General features: G+C 43.0%; 1 protein-coding gene across 1 annotated transcript; it reads right to left on the bottom strand.

Moving 5' to 3' along the window:
- Window positions 1–15575: 15575 nt before the first annotated feature.
- On the bottom strand, window positions 15576–20213 carry LOC129773871 (uncharacterized). The gene is made up of 2 exons (XM_055777532.1): window positions 17718–20213; window positions 15576–16013 (listed from the first exon to the last, which is right to left on the bottom strand). The coding sequence occupies exons 1-2, from the start codon at window positions 20211–20213 to the stop codon at window positions 15576–15578; spliced, it is 2934 nt and encodes a 977-aa protein (XP_055633507.1).
- Window positions 20214–25464: the final 5251 nt, after the last annotated feature.

Below are 25464 nucleotides of genomic sequence, written 5' to 3'. Positions count from 1 at the left end.
CGACCAATGTTTCGTTCATTTTTTTCCTTTCCAATCGTGGTTCATTCTATTTCGCTGCTGCTCTGGTTGCCCGTTTTGGTCGGTTCGATTTGAGGAGCACAAAATGGACCAATCAAAAATGGGCACATAGTGCATTTTGACAATGCTTGATATTTCACAATTATTCAATTATTTATCTCAAGAAAAATGAAATGTTATTCGTTATGATAGATGCGTAGATATATTTCCTATCAATTGATGCAAAAACCTTTGCGATCTATTGAGAAATGCTCGAGTTATAAGCGTTCCAAATCTTGCATTTTTTCCTACTTGTTCAGTGCCTAGATTTCCATTTCACCCCCTATATCTTTCGGTTAGACGTAGTCCTACGTCAAAAAATTCAATGACAATTGTCTTAAAATTGCATGAAACGTCGGGATCTACTATCATCTCGAAAAAATATTGTCAAAAATCGACACTCTGGGACTTTTTCGGAATACGAGGTAAAACGTTAGTTTTTGGGTGCAAATAAAAATAATAGGAGTACCGTTTCTTCGTGTTTTTTCAAAAATACCCGCTTTATTAGTAAAAATGCTTGCAAATTTAACTTCAGCATTTGACCGGTTTCGCGACATGCAGCAGAGCATTATCGTGCTGCAAAATAACTTTATCGTGTCTTTACTCGTATTGTGGCCGTTTTCCTTCAGTGCACGGCTCAAACGCATCAATTATCGTCGGTAGAGGTCCCTCGTAATGGTTTTATTCGGTTTTAGAAGCTCATAATACACCACACCCCACACTGGTTCCACCAAATGGACAACATAACCTTCTGGTCGTGAATATTCTGCGCGGCCGTCGTTTTTGATGCATGGCCAGGGTATCCATATATTGCCTGACGTTTAGAATTGTCGTAATGGACCCACTTTTCATCGCCAGTAACGATTCGATGCAAAAAAAAAACCCTTTCTTTTATGCCGTTGGAGCAGTTGTTCGCACGTGAAAAACGGCGTTCGATGTCACGTGGCTTTAATTCATACGGCACCAATGACCTATCTTTTTTCGGGTCATTCCCATTGCTTTTAATCAATCGGATATGGTTTGCTGAGTGTAGCTGCAAGTTCTTATTGCGTTTGTGACGGATCTTGATCGAGTAAAGCCTCCAATTATTCATCTTCAAGCTTTTTTGGCGGTCCAGAACGTTCTTTATCTTCCAAGTTAAAATTACCACTTTTAAACCTTGCAAACCACGTCTGACAAGTTCGCTCAGTTGGAGCATGGTCACAATAAACTTCCACTAAAATGCGATGACTTTCCGCAGCTTTTTTCTTCAAATTGAAGTAATGAAGTAACACTCCCCGCAAAAACGCTCTCGTTGGTACGAAATTCGACATATTCGAAGTGGCAAAAAACTATGTTGTTTACATACATACTGATAAAGACGCGCAATGACAGTAACTTTCCAACGAGCATCTGGAAATTTGATTCAATGGAATAATAATCAAGTTATGCCATCTGTTGTAAAACCGAAGAAACTTACCGGTACACATAATAGTTATCTGGATTTTCATCCAAAATTGCTGCGTAATATTTGCACGATAATATACCCAATGCAAAGTATTAACTCATTCGGACTTCATTTACCAGTATCGCAGACATTAAAATTTGAGATTTTTGAAAACCCGAATCGGACGAATGGACTTATGGGATTTCTCAAACAAACGATTCATTTGTATTCTCCTACAACTTTCTTGGTTTCTCATCAATGGGTGTCGTAATAGGAATCGTTAACGAGGCATGAGGTTTGACATTGTCCTGAAAGAACACGACCACGTAGACAACTTCAGGGAGTAGGGGGTACGAAAATGTCCACGAATGTCCACGGTGAGGGGATAGGAGGTAAAGATAATGGGCCTGATTCTCGAATACACTTCGAATACACTTCACGGTGGAAACGGAATGAAACGTATCCGCGATGACAACGGTATGGTGTCGACATCTGGATACGAGATTAGTTTCCCACTAAACTTATCATTATAATATCAAATTATCTCCAGATGAAATTTTTGTATGAGATTATTATATCACATGAAGAAAACAAAGTTTTCCACTCACATTGAATACCAGTTTGATACGAAGTTAATTTTCATTAATGATTTTGACGTGGGACTACGTCTAACCGGAATATATGGGGGGTAAAATGAAAACATAAACACAGAACATGCAGGAAAAAATGCAAGATTTCGAATGCTTATAACTCGAACATTTTCTACTGGATCGGAAAGATGTTTGCATCAATTGATAGGGAATATTTCTACGCATCTATCGCAATTAATAAAATGTCATTTTCATTAGATAAATAATTGAATAACTGTAAAATGATAAGCGTTATCTAAACGCCCTAACTGCCTCGTTATGATTGGCCCGATTTACGGTTTCCCCAACACAGACTTCAAAACCAAGCAGCGTTGGGGAAATCGGAATTGAAAATACATGAGAGTAGGGGGACTTTTATTCTCTCCGGAATATGTTCCCTAACATAGACTTCAAAACCAAGCAGCATTGGCGAAACCGACATTACCAATACATGAAAGTAGGGGCAGCTTTTGTTCCCACCGAAATGCGTTTCTCTAACACAGACTTCAAGTCCAAGGAGCGTGGGGAAGTTGGCATTGCAAATACATGCAATTCGGGGGCATTTTTGTTCCGACTCAAATGTGTTTCCCTACCACAGACTTCAAATCCATGGAGCGAGGGAAAATTGGCATTGCTAATACATGCAAGTCGAGGGCAATTTGTTCCGACTAAAATATGTTTCCCCAACACAGGCTTCAGAAACAAGGTGTCTAGGGAAATTGGGATTGCAAATTCATGCAGGTAGGGAGTATTTTTGTTCCGACTGAAATCTGATTAACTATAAAGACTTCTAATCCAAGGTGTCTGGGGAAATCGGCATTGCAAATACATGCAAACTGCGAATACTTTTATACTCGCTTGCCTTTGTGCAGACTAGAATGCGTTTCCCTAACACGGTCTCCTAAACTTAGGTACCTGGTAAGATCGTGCAGACACTAGAGACATGGCATTTGTTCAAACTTTTTACTCACAACGCAAATATATTGAATTCAATTGAATTCGGAAATTGTTTCATTCGATCAAAAATTCAATCAATACATACAAATCATTACTAAGCTAAGGTAGTCCCACGTCAACCTTGCGGTTATATCATAGATATAACCCACCCATTTTTTTTATTTGAAAAGTGCTCATTCTGCCTGAAAACACATTATTATCTTCGACACTTCACTAACTCGTAAAACGTAGTTCAAAGGTGTGCCGTTTATTTCATTTCCACCGTGAAGTGTATTCGAGAATCAGGCCCAATGTCCACGTGGACACGTTGAATAAAAATTATGGAAAAATATACTTACACCTTCAATCAAAAATATTTGAAATCTGCTTTACATTTTGATTTTTTTTTAATCTTTACATTTTCAATTTCGTATTTATTAATAATAGCATTGAACTGACTGAGGGCTACATTAATTTTTTTATTCATATAGTTGAACTTCTTCACCGAAATATGGAATATGAAAGTAGCACACATGAGGAGCTCCCGCGGACTGCATATTTCAAAAATATTAGGCTGTCAAAAAAGTCCTGCGGTATTTTTTTTTTGAATATTCATTTGTTCATAAAATTAGTTACAATCATCTGTTTTAAGTCAAATATGCGCCGTTTTGTTCGATGACTTGTTCCCAACGAGATGCCAACTTCATAATATCCCTGTTATAAAAGCTCGCTTCCTTATTGGCAAAAAAAACTCGGATAGCCAATTTTCACAGGCCTCTTTTGTGGCTAACTTCTGACTACCTAGCTCGTTCGCCATGGACAAAAACAGGTGGTAGTCACTTGGTGCGAGGTCCGGACTATACGGCGGATGCAAAAGAACCTCCCATCCGAGCTCCCGGAGCTTCTGGCGCGTCACCAAAGAAGTGTGTGGCCTGGCGTTGTCCTGATGGAAGACAATGCGGCCTCTCTTTATCAAAGATGGCCTCTTTTTCATGAGTGATACCTTCAATCGGTCCAGTTGTTGGCAGTACAGGTCCGAATTGAGCGTTTGGCCATAGGGAAGCAGCTCATAATAGATTATTCCTTGACAATCCCACCAAACACACAGCAGAACCTTCCTGGCCGTTAATGAGGGCTTGGCCACCGTCTGAGCCGCTTCAGCGGGCTTCGACCACGACCGTTTGCGCTTCACGTTGTCGTAAGTGACCCACTTTTCATCGCCAGTCACCATCCACTTCAGAAACGGGTCGATTTTGTTGCGATTCAGCAGCGATTCACATGCGTCGATACGGTCAAAGATGTTTTTTTGCGTCAACGTGTGTGGTACCCATACATCGAGCTTCTTTGTGAATCCAAGCTTCTTCAAATGGTTAATAACGGTATGACTTATCCCCAGCTCTTGGCCGCTACTATGCCGGTCTTTCTCGACTAATTCAGCGATTTTGTCGCAATTTTCGACGACAGGCCTTCCGGAGCGTGGCACATCTTCGACGACCTCTACACCAGAACGAAAACGTTGAAACCATCGTTGTGCGGTGGAAATGGAAACTGTATCGGGTCCATAAACTGCACAAATTTTATTGGCAGTTTGAGATGCATTTTTGTCATAGTAGTACTGTAAAATATGTCGGATTTTCTCTTCATTTTGCTCCATATTTGCGACACTATAACTCACGAACGACTTAACACATTTTGTTCATAACGGTTGGCAATACTTTGGCTCCGCTGTAAGATGTTGCTGCGCAGTCATGAATAACGAGGGGCGCACTGATAATTATAACACTCCTCCTCAGTGTGCACCGTCGAGTTCCATTCCAATCATTTCTGCAAACCGTCGAATTTTCTGCGCTCCCAATGGTTTTGTAAGTAAATCTGCTGCCATAGAATCCGTTGGACAATACTTTAGTTCAATTTTCCCGTCGTCACATAGATTCTTCACATACTGCTCCTTGGTTTCAATGTGTTTGGACCGTCTCGTTGCTCGTTCCGATTTTACGAAAGAAATACAGCTCTGATTGTCTTCGTAGATTACTGTTGCCTTTTTCTGCTCTTCATCCATATCCTTTAACAAAGCCCTCAACCATACCAGCTCCTGACAAGATTCACAGAGAGATACGTACTCTGCTTCCATAGAGGAGAGTGTTATCGAACGACTTAACCAAACAAAACACTATAACTCACGAACGACTTAACCAAACAAAACACTGTCAAGGACTATATTATAGCGCGCAAAAATACCTTTCCAACAAGCTATAGTATGACTCGATACAATGAATACAACTAGAACTACGCGCTTACATCGACACCTCGCGGAAATACCGCAGGACTTTTTTGACAGCCTAATAGTAAAATAGAAAAAAAAAAGATTTTTTATTAGTTCATGTGATAGAAAGATGCATACAGATTGTATTCACATGAGTTCTGTAGGCAGAACCCGCAGATTTAACACGAAGCGAACCAGCGAAATAGCGGAACAAGAAAAAAAAAAGAACATAAAAGACACTTTCTATGAATAACTTGTACTTTGTACTTTACTCAAAGCAATATAATTGTCAACTGATACAAATTATTGCAGAGAAATCTGATGGTCACCGCATGATTTCTACAATAACCAGAATAACAAGAATAATGTTATAAAAGAAGGTGTTTATAGCAAAGGTGGTCGGTGATTCCTCCAACAAATTCGACATATATCGGTTAAGTAGAACATGAGATATCGTGTACGCTAGTTTGAAAAAAAAAACTAGTTTCGAACAAAACGCGCTTGAAGTTAATTGTTATGGCCGTACCAGTTTAGATAACGCTTCGCTAAATTGGCTATAAAGTGCGATCCACATACAACATCCACGTCACGTTTGTGGAACGAAGTGGATCGGAATACAAAACCACGAAAGAAAAAAACAAGCTTAATAGTTTAACTTTTATTAGCGACCGTTTCACTTGAGAATTAATCTTCGAATGATAATGAAAGAACACACGTTTTTACACATTTTGTTCATAACGGTTGGCAATACTTTGGCTCCGCTGTAAGATGTTGCTGCGCAGTCATGAATAACGAGGGGCGCACTGATAATTATAACACTCCTCCTCAGTGTGCACCGTCGAGTTCCATTCCAATCATTTCTGCAAACCGTCGAATTTTCTGCGCTCCCAATGGTTTTGTAAGTAAATCTGCTGCCATAGAATCCGTTGGACAATACTTTAGTTCAATTTTCCCGTCGTCACATAGATTCTTCACATACTGCTCCTTGGTTTCAATGTGTTTGGACCGTCTCGTTGCTCGTTCCAATTTTACGAATGAAATACAGCTCTGATTGTCTTCGTGGATTACTGTTGCCTTTTTCTGCTCTTCACCCATATCCTTTAACAAAGCCCTCAACCATACCAGCTCCTGACAAGATTCACAGAGAGATACGTACTCTGCTTCCATAGAGGAGAGTGTTATAGAAGATTGCTTTCGGCTTATCCAGGAAATAGCCGCTCCCCCGAATAAGAACGTAAATCCTGAAGTTGATTTCCTGCTCACCACATCTCCTGCCCAATCAGCATCCGCAAAACCAACCAATTCTCCTGTCAGGCCATTGAATTTCAACTTCCAAGATCTGGTACCAAGCAGGTAGCGTAACACTCTCTTCGTAGCCGTCCAATCAGCTTGTGTAGGATTACTAACTCTTCTGCCTAAAATCGATGTGCTCACTGATATATCAGGCCGTGCATGTACTGATATGTAGAGTAACGCTCCGACTAAACTTCGGTACATCGATTGATCTTCTAATTTGTTCTCACATTCTAACTTCAAATACCCTTCGTCCATCGGGGTTTTCGCATATTTTGCATCTGACATTCCGAATCGAGCCGCCAACTTCTCTATGTATCCACACAAGCTCAAGCTGTATTTGCCTTTTGCATGGTGTATTTCCATACCAAGAAAGTACTGCAGTTCTCCCAGATTCGTAATATCTAAATGCTTTCTCAATTCCTTAAAAATTCGCGTAGTAATTGTTTCATCAACACATCCTAGAACCATGTCGTCGACATACACTAGTAAATATGCCATCTTACTGCTGAATGACTTCGTATATAGACATGCGTCAGCCGAACTTTGATGAAAACCCATCCGTATCAGCATTTCGTGTAGTCGTCGATTCCAACATCTAGCACTCTGTTTTAGGCCATAAATACTGCGCTTCAAACGACAAACTAGATTTTCCTTCCCTGTCTCTACGTACCCAGGGGGTTGTCGCATGTACAGCTCCTCCTGAAGCTCGCCGTGTAGATATGCCGTTTTTACGTCAAGATGTATCAGGGTTATGTTATTTCGGCTCGCAATAGCAAGTAGTGCTCGAAATGTGGTCTGGCTTGTTACAGGGGCAAACACTTCCTCGTAGTCCACCCCATATTGCTGCGTAAAACCCTGCGCAACTAGACGAGCTTTGTACTTGATTACCTCTCCCGACGCATCGTACTTCAACTTATAAACCCATTTGCTGCCGAAAGATTTTCTTCCAGCGGGTAAATGTGTCAACTCCCATGTCCCATTTACATGGCTTGACATCTCCTCCTGCATGGCGATCTCCCAATCGGCTGCCTTGTTTGATTTTCTTGCCTCTTGTACGCTTCGTGGTTCCTCCGTCACCCAGCAAACTGTATTGACTTCATCATCAAAACGATTTGGTGGTTTACCCTTATTGTTCCTCGCCGATCTTCGCAATTCAGGAGAAAAACCATCTAATAGCGATTCACTTGACCCAGCCCCAAAAAACTCATTTTCTGAAGCACTGTCATAGCTTGTTTCCGCCTCACCTGGCCGCATCGTTTCATCCAGCTCTTCCTCTTCTATTTGCTCTGTTACAGGATCTTCGACCGGATCCACTTCTGATTGTTTATTAGTCACTAGAGATTCTTCAATTACCGTTGTCTTTGGTTTATTTACCTCCCGCACCGACTCCATCTCCATTTCAAGAAATTTTGCATCTCCACTAATCAATATTTTATCGATGGATGTATTCAAAAAACGATAAGCCTTCCTGTTCTCTGCGTAGCCCACGAACTTTAATTTTATAGCCTTACTATCCAGCTTACTGCGTTTTTCATCCGGAACACGTACCCAGGCGTCCGTTCCAAATACTCGCATATGACTATATTTGGGTTGCTTACCAAACCATAACTCGTACGGTGTACGATCCAGCTTGGCAGGCGGTACTCGATTCTGAATATAACATGCTGTCATCACTGACTCGCCCCAGTATTTTCTACTCAGTTTCGCCTCCAGCAACAAACACCGTGTCATCTCCATCAGAAAACGGTTTGCCCTTTCCGCTTTGCCATTTTGTTGGGGACTATAAGGAGCAGTTTGTTGCAACGTAATTCCATTCTCATTCAAAAATTGTTTCAATTTGTTGCTCGAATATTCGCCCCCGCCATCAGTGCGAAGGATTTTGGGTTTCCTCCCGAACAAATTTTCAACCATGCTCACGTAGATGCGTATGTTTTCATAAACCTCTAATTTGTGTTTCAGCAAGTAGACAATAGTGAATTTACTAAAATCGTCGATCATTGTCATAACATATTCATTGCCGCTAGGAGTTGTAATATCCATAGGCCCACAAACATCAGAATGTACGAGATCTAGAACAGCTGTTGATCTCGAATTCGAAACCGGAAACGATGCTCTTGACAGCTTTCCCTCGCAACACACCCCACATACACCCCACTGCAATCGCTTATTTTTTAATCTGCTCCCATTTTCTCATTGACGATCCTTTTAACTGCCTCCGGATGACGATGACCCAGGCGCCGATGCCAAAGATGCTGGCACATATTTGAATGCCCAACTGCAGACAAGAGAAACTGCTGGTTTGGCTGTTTTAAATAATACAAGCTACCTTTCCGTTCGCCAACAACAACCGCCTTGCCATTGAGTAATATTTGGCATCCATCGGAATTAAAAATCACATCGTATCCTTCATCGGTAATACGGCTCACCGACAACAAGTTTCCAGCCAAACCAGGCACGAATAACACATTTTTGATCGAAATGGTTTTACACTCACCATTGCCACCGACCACATTTAGTTTACCTGTACCAACACCTTTCGCTGAAATTTCCTGTCATTTGCCAGACAAACAACATCATTTGACTCTGAAAACACCTCCAAGTTTTCTGCTTTCCCGGTCATGTGCTTGGTACAACCGGAATCCAGTAGCCACTTGTTGTCCCCCGGCACGGCTGCACTGGTGGCGAAACAATCTTCTTCACCGGACACAATCGAGAAACACACCTCAAGGTTATCTTCTTCTTTCTGCTGCGTTACCGACACTTTAGCCTTCTGCTGTGAATTCTTTGCACTGCTATTGTCAGCGTTCATTTGCTTGCCCGCTTTAATCTTCGGACAATCCCGCAGAAAATGTCCCTCTTGCTTACAGAAATGGCACAAAAACTTTTTCTTTTCACCACTTTCAATTCGCCCAGACACTTTCATCGCTTTGTCCACCATTTTGTTTTCACTACGCCGTCGCCATTCGTCCAGAAGTTTTCCCTTAACAAACTCGAGCTTCAATTCCTCTACCGGCCGGCTTTCCAATGCCGATAGCAGAGCACTATAGTTCTCGGGAAGACTCGACAATATTATAGCAACAATCAGGTGATCCTCCAACTTTTCACCGATCGCATTTAACCTGTGCACTAATTCTGTCACTTGCATCAGGTGTTCCGACATGTTACCACCCGCTGACAACCGCAACGAAAACTACTTACGCAGAACGTGAACTTTATTGGTGAGAGAATCCCTTTCATGATAGCTCTTCAATGCTAACCACATTTCATTCGCCGATTTTGCACTCATAACGTGACACAGTTGGTCGTCTTCCAACGCAAGACCAATAATCGCACGAGCTTTTCCGTCTTGTGTTTTCCACACAGGAGTTTGCTCCTCCGGCTTCGGTTGCATAACAACATCGTGCAGCTCCTCTTTAACCAGCAGCAGTTCGAGTCTGAACTTCCAGCTAGCCCAGTTAAAGTTGTTGAGACGTTCCATCACGATTCTTGTATCCGCCATTTTGCTAACTCGTACTAGTCCGAATGAAAAAACAAATACACTTCTTTTCTTTCTGGTTCTTGCTCAATTCACAAATCACACACGCGCCGCGTTCCTGGGCCCATAACCTGTGGAACGAAGTGGATCGGAATACAAAACCACGAAAGAAAAAAACAAGCTTAATAGTTTAACTTTTATTAGCGACCGTTTCACTTGAGAATTAATCTTCGAATGATAATGAAGGAACACACGTTTTTACACATTTTGTTCATAACGGTTGGCAATACTTTGGCTCCGCTGTAAGATGTTGCTGCGCAGTCATGAATAACGAGGGGCGCACTGATAATTATAACAACGTTTATGTCACGTTTAGGTCACGTCGCGTCATGTTACGTCAATTATTCTTCCATGGAATTCTTATGGAAGCATTCACATACACCAGCAACGGCAAGTCGAAGATTCCGTTGCCGGTGTATGTGAATGTTTTCATAAGAATTGCATGGAACAATAATTGACGCAACGTGACGTGACGGAACGTGAACGTGACGTGGATGATGTTGTAATCGCACTTAACTCGGTAAATGATGAGATTTTCGAGAAGTCATTTCTAGGGTATATTCTTGAATGCCTAAATTTCCGAAATATGAAGAAAAAAAATAGATTTTTTCAAATTTCTAAAATATGGGTTCCGCAGGGACAAGGGGACGAATGATTGTCTTGCGTTGCTTTCTTCAGAAATTCAAATGGCTTACGCCGAAAAAAAACAAATGGCTTCAGTATTCTTGGACATAAAGGGGGCCTTTGATTCTGTTGCAATAGAGGTTTTGTCAGACAAATTACAATCTCGGGGTCTGCCGCCTCTATTGAATAATATGTTATATAACTTGCTTTGTGAGAAACATTTGAACTTTTCTCACGGAGATTCGGCAGTAAGTCGGGTCTCTTACATGGGACTCCCCCAGGGCTCATGTTTAAGCCCCCTTTTGTACAACTTCTACGTAAGCGACATTGACAATTGCCTTACACAAAATTGCAGCCTAAGACAACTTGCAGATGATGGAGTGGTGTCTGTCGTAGGATCAAACGAATCCGACCTGCAAGAATCCTTACAAGATACTTTGAACAATTTTTCAACCTGGGCCATTGGGCTAGGGATCGAATTCTCCACGGAGAAAACAGAGATGGTGGTTTTTTCTAGGAAGCATAGACCAGCAAAACCAAAGCTTCAACTTTTGGGTAAACCGATCACTCATGCTATGTCATTCAAGTATCTTGGGGTCTGGTTCGACTCTAAATGTACTTGGGGGGCCCATATTAGGTATCTGAGTCAAAAATGTCAACAAAGAATAAACTTTCTCCGTACAATTACCGGCACCTGGTGGGGAGCCCATCCCGAAGATCTTATAATGTTGTATCGAACAACTATTCTCTCAGTGATGGAGTATGGCAGTTTCTGTTTTCAATCAGCTGCCAAAACACACCTCATTAAACTCGAGCGAATTCAGTATCTTTGTCTCCGTATTGCGTTGGGATGTATGCCCTCAACGCATACCATGAGTCTCGAGGTTTTGGCAGGCCTACTCCCACTAAAAGATCGCTTCAATTTATTATCTCTTCGGTTCTTCATCCGGTGTAAGGTCATGAACCCATTGGTGATCGGAAATTTTGAGCAGCTGATCGAGCTAAATTTTCACTCCGGATTCATGAGTTCATATCATGAATTCATCTCCATGCAGGTTGATCCTTCTTCGTATATTCCCAACCGTGTTTGTTTCCCTGACTACATCAATTCCTCTGTGCATTTTGATCTGTCCATGAAGCAAGATATCCATGGATATTCAGATTATCAACGATCGAGGATCGCTCCAACGATCTTCGATGAAAAGTATGGGGGTATCAATTGTGATAATATGTACTTTACTGATGGGTCCACTATAAACGAGTCCACAGGATTTGGAGTGATCAACGAATTTTTTAGCACCTCACACAGTCTTCAGAATCCTTGCTCAGTGTATATTGCTGAATTGGCAGCAATTCATTGGGCGCTGGACAGCGTCGCCTCACGACCTGTTGAACACTATTACATTGTAACGGATAGTCTTAGATTTGTCGAAGCTATCCGTTCAGTGAGGCCGGAAAAGCACTCGCCGTACTTCCTTGAGAGAATACGAGAAATTTTGAGTGCTTTATCCAGACGCTGTTATGTCATTACCTTTGTCTGGGTCCCTTCACATTGCTCAATTCTGGGTAATGAGAGGGCTGACTCATTAGCAAAGGTAGGTGCAATTGAAGGCGATATTTATCAGCGTCAAATCGCCTTCAATGAATTTTATTCTTTAGTCCGCAAAAATACCATAGTTAACTGGCAACGCAAATGGAACGAAGATGAATTGGGCCGGTGGCTCCACTCGATTATCCCTAAGGTTAGCCTCAAACCATGGTTCAAAAGTCTGGACTTGAGTCGGGACTTTATTCGCACCTTCTCCCGACTCATGTCCAATCACTGTTCGTTAGATGCGCTACTCTTTCGTATTAATCTTGCCGACAACAATTTTTGTGTTTGTGGCCAAGGTTACCACGACATCGAGCACGTTGTTTGGTCGTGCGAGCTGTATCTTGTCGCCAGATCGAATTTAGTAGTCACCCTTCGGGCCCGAGGAAGGCAGCCCATGGTGCCGGTGAGAGACGTGTTGGCTCGGTTAGACCTTGATTACATGTCCCAAATATATGTATTCCTTAAAGCTATCGATCTTCGTGTGTGATTGTCCTTATACCCTTAGTTTTTCCTTTTCCTTTTCCTTTGTGAGAGATCGGATCCCTTCTTAAGAATAAGATGAAATGTAAATACATATTAGATATAAGATAGGTTTAAGAATTGAGTGTGATGAGTGTGATTGGGAGTGTGATTGAGAGTGTGAGTGTGATCATTGTCAACATATCCTCATATCCCCTCCTTTTCCTGAAGAAAATATGTCACCCTTCTAAACTCGAGTTGACCGCGAGTAATCGGTTTCCTATATATTATTAACATTAGAATTAAGGAAAAATGTATATATACTAGTAACAATACAGTAAGGAGTTTGGCTCCTTTAAACCTATGTAACTGAGCCTATAAAAATAAACGATTTAAATAAAAAAAAAACAACATTTCGCCTGTAATTGATGTCAACATTAGGTTCAGTGATTCTGTGTGCAACTGGTTACAGTACATCTCGTCAGTATCTGCCGCTAGTTCTGTCTCTGTCAGCATTTGTACAGAAGTAAATCGTAGAAGAAGTAATCCAAATGGTGACATAATGTTTAAAAAAAATTAAGCTTGCTTTTGGTGAGACAAAAAATCGATGTATACTGAAAAACAAATCTACAGAAAGTTTTTCTAAGATCGAAAAGATAAAAAGCAAAAAAATTGATTTTCTCGAGTACAAAAGATCGTTCCAAAAAATCGGAAATCGGAATGGAAAAGATCGATCTTCTAAGAATCGATCTGAGATCGCCCAATCCTAGGTCAATGGCGAAATTATACCAATCCCTCTATGGGAAATGTCCATGTTTGTCCACGTTTGTAGAGGGGGTATCTAAAATCATGATTTTTTATCCATGTGGTCTATTAGATATACACTAGGAAAATCCTCGGTCGAAAACTATTGCAGAGCAAATGAATCAAACGTCTTGTTCAGTTGAATGCTTGCAATGGAATGAAAATTTTATTCTATCTCTTAGCAACTATTAACAATCCTTAGCGACGCGTATTACTATGCTACTACGATTACATTACTCCTCCCTAATCCGCGACGCCTGTTAACATTCGGAACTTCTGTTGCTTTTGAACAGTCATCGGTTTTGTGAACCCGTCAGCTGGCTGTTCAGTTGTATGCATATAGCTTAGTTTTACAACACCATTTTGCAAGCTATCATGCACGAAATGGTATCGTATACTGACGTGCTTAGTCCGGGGGTTATAAGATCCGTTGTTTGCGATGCTGATTGCCGACTGGTTATCGCAACGTACAGAAATCGGCCTGGCCTTGAAATACTGCGACTGCAAATTGCTCCACCACATAGCTTCCTGAATTGTGCGAGACATAGCCATGTCTCTCCGCTTCGCAGGACGAGAGGGCTACGGTTGGCTGTTTCTTGACGTTCCATGAGATCGCTCCTCCCTGCATCAAGAAAACGTAACCGGTCGTGGATTTCCGGTCATCCGTATCTCCTCCCCAATCGGCATCGCTGTAACCAACTATTTCCGCTGGACCGCTTGCCAAGTACTCTAATCTCTTCGTAGTTGTACCCTTCAGGTACCGAATTAACCTTTTCACCGCTTCCCAGTGAGGACGGCCAGGGTTAGCACTTTACTGGCTCACAACGTTAACGGCGAAAGCAATATCCGGTCGAGTGCCTTGAGCTGCGAAAGATAAACACCCGACTGCTTCTTTGTATGGAACCGACTTCATTTCATGCGATTCGGATTCCGTCTTCGGTGCCATCGACTTGTCCAACTTGATGCTAGGATCTGTAGGTGTTGCAACTGGGTGAGCCTCGGCCATACCGAAACGATCGATGATGTCTTCGATATAGGCTTGTTGATCCAACCACAGCTTGCCTTCTTCATGCTTTCTCGTGATTCTGATCCCGAGACAGTAATGCGCCTCCCCGAGGTCTTTCATTTGGAACTGACTGTGCAGATGAGCCTTCAGTTTCTTCTTTAGCTTCCGATCGTTTGTAAAAATCAAGAGGTCGTCCACGTAGATGGTCACAAACATCATTTTATCCTCATAAACACACCAGTACAAGCAAGGATCTACTCTCGACCGCTTCAATCCGAACTCACGCAGCACCTCATTCAATTGCGCGTTCCATACGCGGCTAGACTGCTTCAGGCCATACAGCGCCTTCTTGAGTCTGCACACTTTTCCGTTTTCTGCTGCGAACCCTTCTGGTTGCAGCATATAAATCTCCTCATCCTTCAGCTCGCCCTGAAGAAAAGCTGTGACTGCATCCATTTGGTCGATGTCTAAATTGTACCGCACTGCCAGAGCCATCAAGTATCGGACGGTCGCGTATCGCACGACCGGAAAATACAATTCGTTGTAATCCAGACCAGGTCGTTGAGAGCAGCCCTTCACCACAAGTCGGGCCTTGTATCTCTGAGTCTCCCCGTCGGGACCTTTCTTCGTTCGGAACACCCATTTGTTCCGGATTGCTTTCCGCCCTTCAGGCAGATCTGCGAGCACCCATGTCCTGTTCTCGCTAAGGGAAGCGATCTCTTCGCGCATCGCCACCATCCAGCGATCTCGGTCGGGTCGTCGCAGAACCTCTTCGTAGCTCGTCGGATCATCCATTATATCCTCATCGTTCGTCGTATTTGAGGTTAACTGAGGAGAATGAACACCGCCAGGAAATGAACTGTAATTAACAAAGTCACTGTACTTGCCTGGACAACGGCGCTCCCGACCGCTGCGCCTCAACTCCTGCTGCATTTCATCAGCTAGTCTATTTAGTTGCGGTGGGATCGGCAACGGCATCCTCGTAGTCATCCGCTTCGCTGAACGAACTATCGACACCAATCGCTTCTTCCGCTGGCTCGATATCATCACGATTACCACAAACAACTCCAGCACCAGTCACAGGCTCGACTGTACCACACGCAGGATGGTCACGGAACTCGTCCCAACAAAGCTCCATGAACTCCACCGGCTTCACTGGTTGTTCCACCTCACAAATAACGACACCTTCCTCCAGAACTACGACTTCTCGGCTGATGCGGAAACTGCCCTTCTCAGAATCATACACCCGATAGCCTTTTGTGTCTTCACAATAACCAACGAAAATACCCTTTTCGGATTTGGGATCACGTGTAGGACAACGATTCACCACGTGAGCAGCAGTCGAAATAGCTGTTGGCGCGTTCCTCAGCGCCAAGGCAGTGGACTGTAAAGCGGAAAGAACGTTTCAACTGTGTGGAAAATTAACTCTGTCTTCCGCCTTGAGAAAGGCAGGTATTGGTTTCCACAGCAGTCTACTAGCCAGATATCGATGGTGCGAAGGTTTATTCGGAAGGCAAGAGTGCACTTGGAAGTCAAACACTTTTCTTCTAACTAGTTGTTTATTTGACGATGTTACAATATAACGTGTAAAACAGAATGAACAAGCTCTCGACCGCCACCTCTTTTTATGTAGTTGTGAACGAGTAGCGTTAGCGATGAATATTGGTTCGTCGGTGCATGGTGATGTCGGTGATGCATGTCCCGCGCATGCGCTCAATGCGTGCAACGATGACGTCATTCCGGAGCGGTCGAGTCGGGCGCGAACATACTCCCGCCAGGCTGCATAGAACTCACTGAATCTGCTGCATTGTCGTCAATGGGAAGGACAGATAATTTCGATACTGCTCTTCTATACACCGAATCTCCAATCTTGACATCTACTGCTCTTACTAGTTCATCGGGACCCGGATAGGTTTGTACTATTCTCCCCAATTTCCAACATTGCGGTGGTATATCCCTTTGTTCAAGCAACACGATCATACCGGGACGAATCGGTCGCAATCAGGGGACGACCTATTAAGAAATGACCTGGCGTAAGAATATCAGCATCGGGTACTGCAGATGTTGTGCATAAAGGACGGGAATTCATAACTGCCTCTACTTGGGTGAGAACGGTGGTATACTCTTCAAATGTCAGATTTGCAGTTTTCAATATCCTTTTAAGATGGTATTTGGCAATCTTGACAGCACTTTCCCAGAGCCCGCCAAAATTTGGCGCTTCTGGAGGAATGAAATTCCAGGAGATTTCCTTTGGTAGACAGAAACATTCAATTTCGTGTACAACTTCTCGGTTTCTGAACCGATGATACAATTCATTTAGCTCGGATTTGGCCCCTCTAAAGTTGGCTCCGTTGTCTGAAAATATTTCTCGGCAAAGGCCCCGTCGGCTCACAAATCGCTGCAATGTTGCTAAAAAAGCAGCTGTTGACATATCAGACACTAATTCTAGATGAACCGCCTTAGTTGACATGCATATAAAGACAGCTATAAATGCTTTGACAATCTTTGGTTTATGTCGGCCTTCTTTGACAAACACAGGCCTGGCATAATCGATTCCAACTCTTTCAAACGGATAAGCGGGTGTAACTCGACAAGACGGCAAATTTCCCATCAACTGACTGGAACCTTTAGGTTTTGATCTAAAACAGGTGACGCAATTTCGTGTAATCTTCCGAACGCTGGATCTTCCATCTATTAGCCAGGACTGCATACGAAGAGCTGCTAGTAATGCTGTTGGTCCGATATGTAGGTGTTCTTCATGATACATGCGGATAATTTGATCGGTAATTGGATGTTTAGGGAGCAAATACGGATGCTTGTTGTTAAAAGATAACTGGGAGTTTTGAAGCCTTCCTCCAACGCGCAACACTCCATCTATGTAAATAGGGTTAAGAGCGGATAATTTCCTACTGGGTTCTCCAGCTCGTACTCGTTGAATTTCATCAGCAAAAACGTCTTGTTGTATGATCTGCACTATCAAGTGAGAGGCTGAACGAAGTTCTTGAATGGTGGGATGATTTTTCAGAACTCGTTCCGTACATGATTTAAGCTGGCAATTGCGGATGAATCGCTGCACAAATGCGATTACCCGCTGCAGTTCCCTGAAGGAGCTAAACTTTGAAAATATCGGCAACTTCTCGTTGTTGATTACTGGCACGGCTATGACGGTTGTCTGCTTGATATCCGGAATTTCATTTTCAGGAATGTCTTCAGGGGTTTCTGATTGATACTCGAGGATGCTAAGGTATTTTGGGCCAGTCCACCAAAGTTCGTTAGTACTGAGAGCCTTTGGAAACTGTCCTCTGGAGATCAAATCGGCGGGGTTTTGTTTGGATTTCACATACTTCCATGCATAAGTTTCGGTATTTTTCACTATTTCTGCCACGCGATTACGTACAAACACTTCTAAAACTGATAGTGGCTTCTGAAGCCAAGCTAACACTACTTGGCTGTCACACCATAGAACCACTTGTTTGACCTCCAACTGTAGAGATTTCAGCACTTTCACTATTAAACGCGAGAGAAGGCGAGCGCCAAGCAATTCCTTGCGGGGAATACTCATTTCACCCATTGGGCATACCTTGGATTTACTGCACAACATATTAAGGCGGATTGTACCATCTGCTAGGATGCATCGAATGTATATTACTGCTCCGTATGCAGCATTTGAAGCGTCGGAAAACCCATGAATTTCCACGACAGCAGCACTTACAATCATGGTATATCTGGGAATTTTTATTTCGCTCACTGATGCTAAAGCCTCACGAAAATGTAACCAGGATTCCAGTAGCTCGTTCTCCAAAGGTGCGTCCCATGGGAGACCAGATTTCCAAATTTTCTGCATAATCATCTTGGCGATAACGGTGACTGGTGTTAGAAGTCCCAGAGGATCGAAAAGTTTACCAATGTCGGACAATACCGAGCGCTTGGTCGGGTTACGATTGTCACTGTTTACACTAAAAACAAACACGTCTTGTTCTGGACTCCATATCATCCCTAAAGTCTTTATAACAACTGATGTATTGTCCAAATGCACTAACTTTTCTCGGTCCGGTTCCGGTATGTCATTTAAAATTTCAGCACTATTCGAACTCCATTTATGAACTGGAAATCCACCTTTTATCAGCAGTCCGCGAATTTGGTTCCGGGTGACAAGCGCTTCGTTAATTGAATTCGCACCCGAAATAACGTCATCAACATAGCAATCTTGGCGGACGATTTGTGCGCCGAGTGGAAATGAATCATTTTCGTCCTCGCAAAGCTGCATCAAACATCTGGTCGCTAAGAATGGTGCGGCAGCCGTGCCGTACGTCACTGTAGTAAGTTCCAGTATACGAAGAGGGTCATTTTGATGAGAACGCCAGAATATTCTTTGGAGGCGTGTCTGGTTTGGATTGATTCGGATCTGACGATACATTTTTGAAATGTCGGCTGTGAAAACGAAACGATGTTTCCTGAATCGTAACAGGATACTGAAAATATCGCTTTGAAGTATTCCTCCTACTTGAAGGACGTCATTAAGTGATTTGTCACTCGGTGATGCTTTAGACGATGCATCAAACACTACTCGCAGTTTTGTTGTTGAACTCGATGGGCGCAGAATAGCTTGATGCGGAATATAATACGTGCCCTTGTCGAGTAAACAATTGGATTCCTTTATTTCTCGACAGTGTCCCATAGATTCATATTCTTCGATAAATTGCTGATACTGTTGCTTCAGTTCCGGATTTCTCGCAAGTCTTCTTTCCAGCGAAAGGAAGCGTCGCATGGCCAGTGTTCGATTGTTACCTAGGTCTTGAATTGATTCTCGCAAAGGTAAACTTACCACATATCTTCCTGTAATATCTCGATAATGGGTTGTTTGGAATATTTTCTCGCACTCTTGTTCAGTAGATTGTGAAGCTTCATTAATTTCTTCCAACTCCAAAAACTGGCGTAGAACTTCGGAGATTGAATCATTTGCAACGGCTAAACAATGTTGAGAGTCGCCATCGTCGATGCTACCAGCAACTACCCATCCAAGATGTGTTTCTATCAATTCAGGCAAGTTGTTTCCTAGCTGAACACGGCCCGTCTTCAACAATTGTAAAAATTGTGAGACGCCAATTAGTATATCGATGGGAGCCGGGTTGTTGAAGTTCGGATCTGCGATGGGTATATTGTTATCAATTGGCCATGATGATACTTCTATATGCGTTGCTGGAATTGATCCCGTTATGTTAGGAACCACTAAACATTCAAAATTGGTGGAATAGTCGGAGTGCATCGATTCTACTTCCACCATCACTGTTTCTTTGGCGTACGTTTTGGTCCCACCAATTCCGGCTATGGGCTTGTACACTGGCCGTCGTGTGACGGACAAACGATCGATTAACGACTTGGATATGAAATTCACTTGTGATCCGCTATCCAGCAACACTCTGCAAGGCGTTGTGTATCCACAATTATCTCTGACCCGCACCATAGCAGTCATTAACATCACAGTTGTAGTAGCTCTGTGGCAATTACAAGATACAACAGTATTGGTGACTGGCTCGCAGACGGTAAACTTCTCTGGGGTGCTGGAACATGGTTGTTCTTCCATTTTGTGGCTGAAAGAATGGTCTTCTGTAGTAGACGATTCCTGATGCAAAAGTGTGTGATGTTTACGGTGACATCGAGCGCATGTTTTCTTCGATGAACATTCTAGGGATCTATGCCCAGGACGGAGACAATTAAAACAGATTTTCAATTCCTTCACCTTTGCGTTACGCTGGATCGGTGATAGCTTATGAAACTCCGGACACTCAAAATGGCGGTGGCTCTCGTTACATATTTCACAGGAACCTACGGAAGTTGCAGCTGTTGCTGCGTATGATTTCTGGTTCGACGGCCTGAAGTTCGTATACTGCTTAGACTGCGCCTCCTTTGATGTAACCTGGAATCGATTCTGGAACCTTTCCAAAACTTGACATTCGCTGCGAAGGAAGGATACGGTGTCTTGAATATTTGGTAATTTAGCATGCTGTTGGTTCCTCTCCCAAAGTTGAAGTGTTTGGCTATCTAATCTCGACGTAAGAATTTTCACCAAAATGAGGCCTGAAAGCTCATCCACTTTCAGCCCCTGATACTCGAGCCCGCCAACATGGCGATTGAAAGATTTAACTAATTCGAGTAAATCCTTAAAATTTCGCTTAGTTAACTTTAAATCAAGCAATCCGTCGAGATGTGTGTCGACGATCACTCTTGGATTCTCATATTGATCGATGAGTTGCTGCCATGTTTATTGAAAATTGTTGTCTGTAATTATCTTTGCTGTAATCCAGCCCGCTGCATCGTCTATTAGAGCCTTGTCGAGATGGTGCAGTTTAACTGCATCGGAATCTCCACTGCGAGCGAAAATATCCTCAAACATCGTGCGGAACTTCGGCCAGTTCTCCACTCTGCCGTCGAAAGTTGACACAGGTGCTCTTATTGGCTGTTGAACAATCACAGTTTGATTTGAATTTTCTGTTCTGGAATTCATGGCAGGCGAAATTATATCGGTGACTTGCTCCAACAAAGCGAGTGTGTTCGTGTGAAGCGCGTCAAATTGATCTAATTTTTCTTCCTCCTCCTCGATGTCAGATGAAACGGTCAATGTTTGTATTTCGCGATGAATGTCTGTGAACTCCTTATAATAGAGCTCCAGTTTCTTCGCAAACACTTTCAGTAATGATGGGTTTATCTTCTGTGGCTCATCTTCGGCTTCCTCAAGATGACGGTTAATCACATTCACTTTTCTGCTGATCTGTTGACGCTGGTAGCATAAATTTTCTCTGGTGTTCACTGTTTCCTTCTTCTTTGGTGTGGCAGCTTCCATCTGCTGGAGCTGATTGCACAAGGATTCTCTGGGATCTTCCTTCTTCGATGGTGTGGTGGCTTCTTTATCCGAAACTCGGTCGTATTTCGGTGTGTGTCGTACTCTCGGCATTCTCAACGTTTTCTTTTCACACTTCTCACTCGATACGCGTTTCCGGATTACTTTTCCCTAGCAGACTTCCGTTCGCAACACTCTCACCGGATAACCAATTCGCATAAGCACTCTGATTCGATATCCGGCTCGAAGGACCATATGTTGGCGCGTTCCTCAGCGCCAAGGCAGTGGACTGTAAAGCGGAAAGAACGTTTCAACTGTGTGGAAAATTAACTCTTTCTTCCGCCTTGAGAAAGGCAGGTATTGGTTTCCACAGCAGTCTACTAGCCAGATATCGATGGTGCGAAGGTTTATTCGGAAGGCAAGAGTGCACTTGGAAGTCAAACACTTTTCTTCTAACTAGTTGTTTATTTGACGATGTTACAATATAACGTGTAAAACAGAATGAACAAGCTCTCGACCGCCACCTCTTTTTATGTAGTTGTGAACGGGTAGCGTTAGCGATGAATATTGGTTCGTCGGTGCATGGTGATGTCGGTGATGCATGTCCCGCGCATGCGCTCAATGCGTGCAACGATGACGTCATTCGGGCGCGAATAATAGCTTCTGCCCAAAACTCCTTTCCAACCTTTGCATCGTTGAGCATGCATCGCGCTTTTTCTACTAACGTGCGGTTCATCCTCTCGGCCGCTCCGTTCTGCTCGGGCGTATACGGGCACGTGGTTTGATGTCGGATCCCGTCCGACTCCAACAGCTTCCGGAAATCTGCATTCACATATTCCTTTCCGTTGTCTGAACGCAGGATTTTCAGCTTCTTACCCGTTTGTCTCTCCGCCTTGGCCTTAAACGATTTGAACGCCCCCAGTGCTTGATTTTTATGCTTCAAAAAATAAACCGCCACGCGCTTGCTCGCGTCGTCCAAAAATGTCACAAAATAACGACTTCCACCCAACGACGGAACCTCTACTGGACCGCAGAGGTCGGAGTGTACCAACTCCAACAGCTCTTCAGCTCGTGACTCGCTGCTAGGAAACGAACGCCTCGCATGTTTGCCCTCCAGACAGGCAACACAATTCTTCAACGTCCCGACTTGAAAATCGATTCCGTCCGCAATCTGTTTTAGCTTCTTCAGCCCACCTTCGTGGAGATGTCCAAGACGTCGATGCCAAAGTTCAATACCGCTTACCAGAAGTGACTTCTCCGATCGATTGACTTTGTACAGGCCACCTTCCTCGACACCGGTGATAACCAGATCGCCGTCTTCATCCCGAACTTCACATTTTTTTTTTTCCAAAATATATATTTTTATCAAGGCTCATATGGCGTTAGCCTCACGGGGCCGGGAGTTCAATACTTTGACAATTTTTCTTATTATCTATGTTAGTAATATGTAACCAATTACTCGCGGTTGGCTCGAGGTTAGTATTACAAGTGTTTTCGTAATTCGGATGTTGCTGTCTCCAATGCTCTGTACGTGTGCCCGACTCGGGATACTTCCTATTGGGATGCAGCTGACCCTTGATCAGCAACGTCCCCCTAGTCTGTACCTCATATCTAGCGTGGTGCGTCTTTCTCGACTCGAGGAATCCAGGATAGAATGGTCACTAACCGGCGCAATCATCAGTTCATGTAGAGTTGTCATGAGCGGTACAACCAAGGAACTTCACATTTGTCCTTGGTGAATATAACGGTTTTTCCCTTTTTGCAGATGCTACTTACAGATAGCAAATTTGTAGCTAATTCCGGGATCTTCAGTACTCCGTTGACATCGATTTGACCATCGTCACTGTTCAAAACGACGGTACCCTTCGCTACGGCCTTCATGCTGGTATTGTTCGCCGTTCTGACATCATGGTTCACCTTCTCTTCGTTCACAAATTTCTGCTCCGTCCGTGCCATGTGGCAAGTGGCACCCGAATCAAAGTACCATTCATTGGTAATCACATCTCCCATGGCGAAAATGGAACACAGACCCATGTTCTTCCTCGGCTTCGGTTGCTGTTGCTTTTCCGGACACTTGGCAGCAAAGTGACCTGGTTTTTGACACTTGAAGCACGTTTTCTCGTCGACCATCCTGAAGTATCTTGGACTTCACTGCATCCGCTGTCAGCGCAATACCTGACGCCTCTAGTCCCATTATCATCGGCTCATACTGCTCCGGCAAGCCCATTAGCAACATCGCAGCCAACCAGGAATCATCGACTTTGAATCCCACTGACGCTAGCTTGTGACTTGTGCTCATCAGCTCATCAACATAAGCTTCCACACTGGAACTGTTAACAAGACGTATCGAGGTGAATTTTCGTAACAATCCAATCTTCCGATTCAGACCGCTATCCTGGAACGCCGTTTCAAGCTTCTTCCAGGCAGCTCGTGCATCGGCCGCATCCAGCACCAAACTATAGTTGTAGGTTTCCAAACTAAGACAGATGGTAGCCAATGCCCGTTGCTTCATATCCGCTGGCACCGCTGCTTGTGCTTCGTCGGTTTCAGCACTAACTGCTTCCCAACATCCTTCACGGATCAAAATCATCCGCATCGCGAACGCCCATGTCGTGAAATTTTCCCTTCCGCGTAACTTTTCAATGGCCGGCAACGCCACGGAACCTCCGCCAACTCGAACGCTTCCTGGTCCAGCTGCAGCTCCGTTCGCCCCATCTCCGATACTAGAATTGTTTCGCGACATCTTGACTTCGGATTACTTCGGATACTCCTTCTTACTTGATACACTTCTTGAGATTAATGCTTCAGTTAGAATAAAACTACTTCTTAACTTCAGTTGTGGCCATTTCACTGGGCCCATAACCTATTGCAGAGCAAATGAATCAAACGTCTTGTTCAGTTGAATGCTTGCAATGGAATGAAAATTTTATTCTATCTCTTAGCAACTATTAACAATCCTTAGCGACGCGTATTACTATGCTACTACGATTACATTCAAAACTACCAAATACATTTGGTAATGCCAAATTAGTAGAATGTACAAATTTTTTGTACATATTATCAACAAACCCGCATCCCTAACAGAGATTAGTATATTTTACTCGATAACATTAGTAAGCTTGGATATTGTCATATCTGAAAACTGGTGAGAAAAGCGCGTATTAACCATTTTCATTGTTCCCATAAGGCAATACGGAGGTATAATAAGGATATAATTCTGATACGTGCATTTTCGACGAGAAAATGTAGCCGATATTGGGTTTCCGAATCATGGTTCTGCTTGACATATGTGTTTATTAGTACGGTCGAAAATGACTATAGATTGGTAGTATTTACCAAAAAATTCGTTATATTTACTAATTATTTCTCTCAGTGTAGGGTATTTTTACAATCTGTATATCTGGCAGCGCTGTCATATTCAAACATAACGCAGCCAGTTGTTTTGCTTTCGACCCACAGTCAATCGCGTTGATAGCGGAATGGTGTCGGCATCTGGATACGACATTAGTTTGTATGAGGCCAACTATTCTCTATCAGATTTCTTGGCGTTATTCACGTTATTCACCTACTAGAAGTACGTTGTTGTGACCCTAATTTAAACTATTTTCTATGAATTTTCAGATATTCTCACCATAACTTACCATTATAATATATAATTATCTTTAGATAGACTTTTCGTATTATATTTTTAAACTACTTGCAAGAAAAGGTGATTTACATTTACGTAGAGTACCAGTTTAACTTGGGAAAAATAATGTCCATTCATAATTTTTGTTTTGAAAATGTGTTCATTTCTTCTGCAAACCCATATTGTCATGCCTACTCCCTCGTTTCGTAATACGAAGCTCAATAGGGCGCTTGCAGCGTGCATATGTATTAGTGATCTGTTGGGCAGGCAAAAGTGATCGCTCCATAGGAATTATATGGAGCGACAAGATTGAGCTTTGTTTAAATAATTATTTTAGCGAAATAGTTATAAAGATTACGCGCTAATCTA

The sequence above is a fragment of the Toxorhynchites rutilus genome, chromosome 3 (genome assembly GCF_029784135.1).
Source record: "Toxorhynchites rutilus septentrionalis strain SRP chromosome 3, ASM2978413v1, whole genome shotgun sequence".
Classification (NCBI taxonomy): Eukaryota; Metazoa; Arthropoda; class Insecta; order Diptera; family Culicidae; genus Toxorhynchites; species Toxorhynchites rutilus.
Note: the sequence above shows the minus strand (reverse complement) of the source record. Positions and strands in the feature narration are given on the sequence as shown.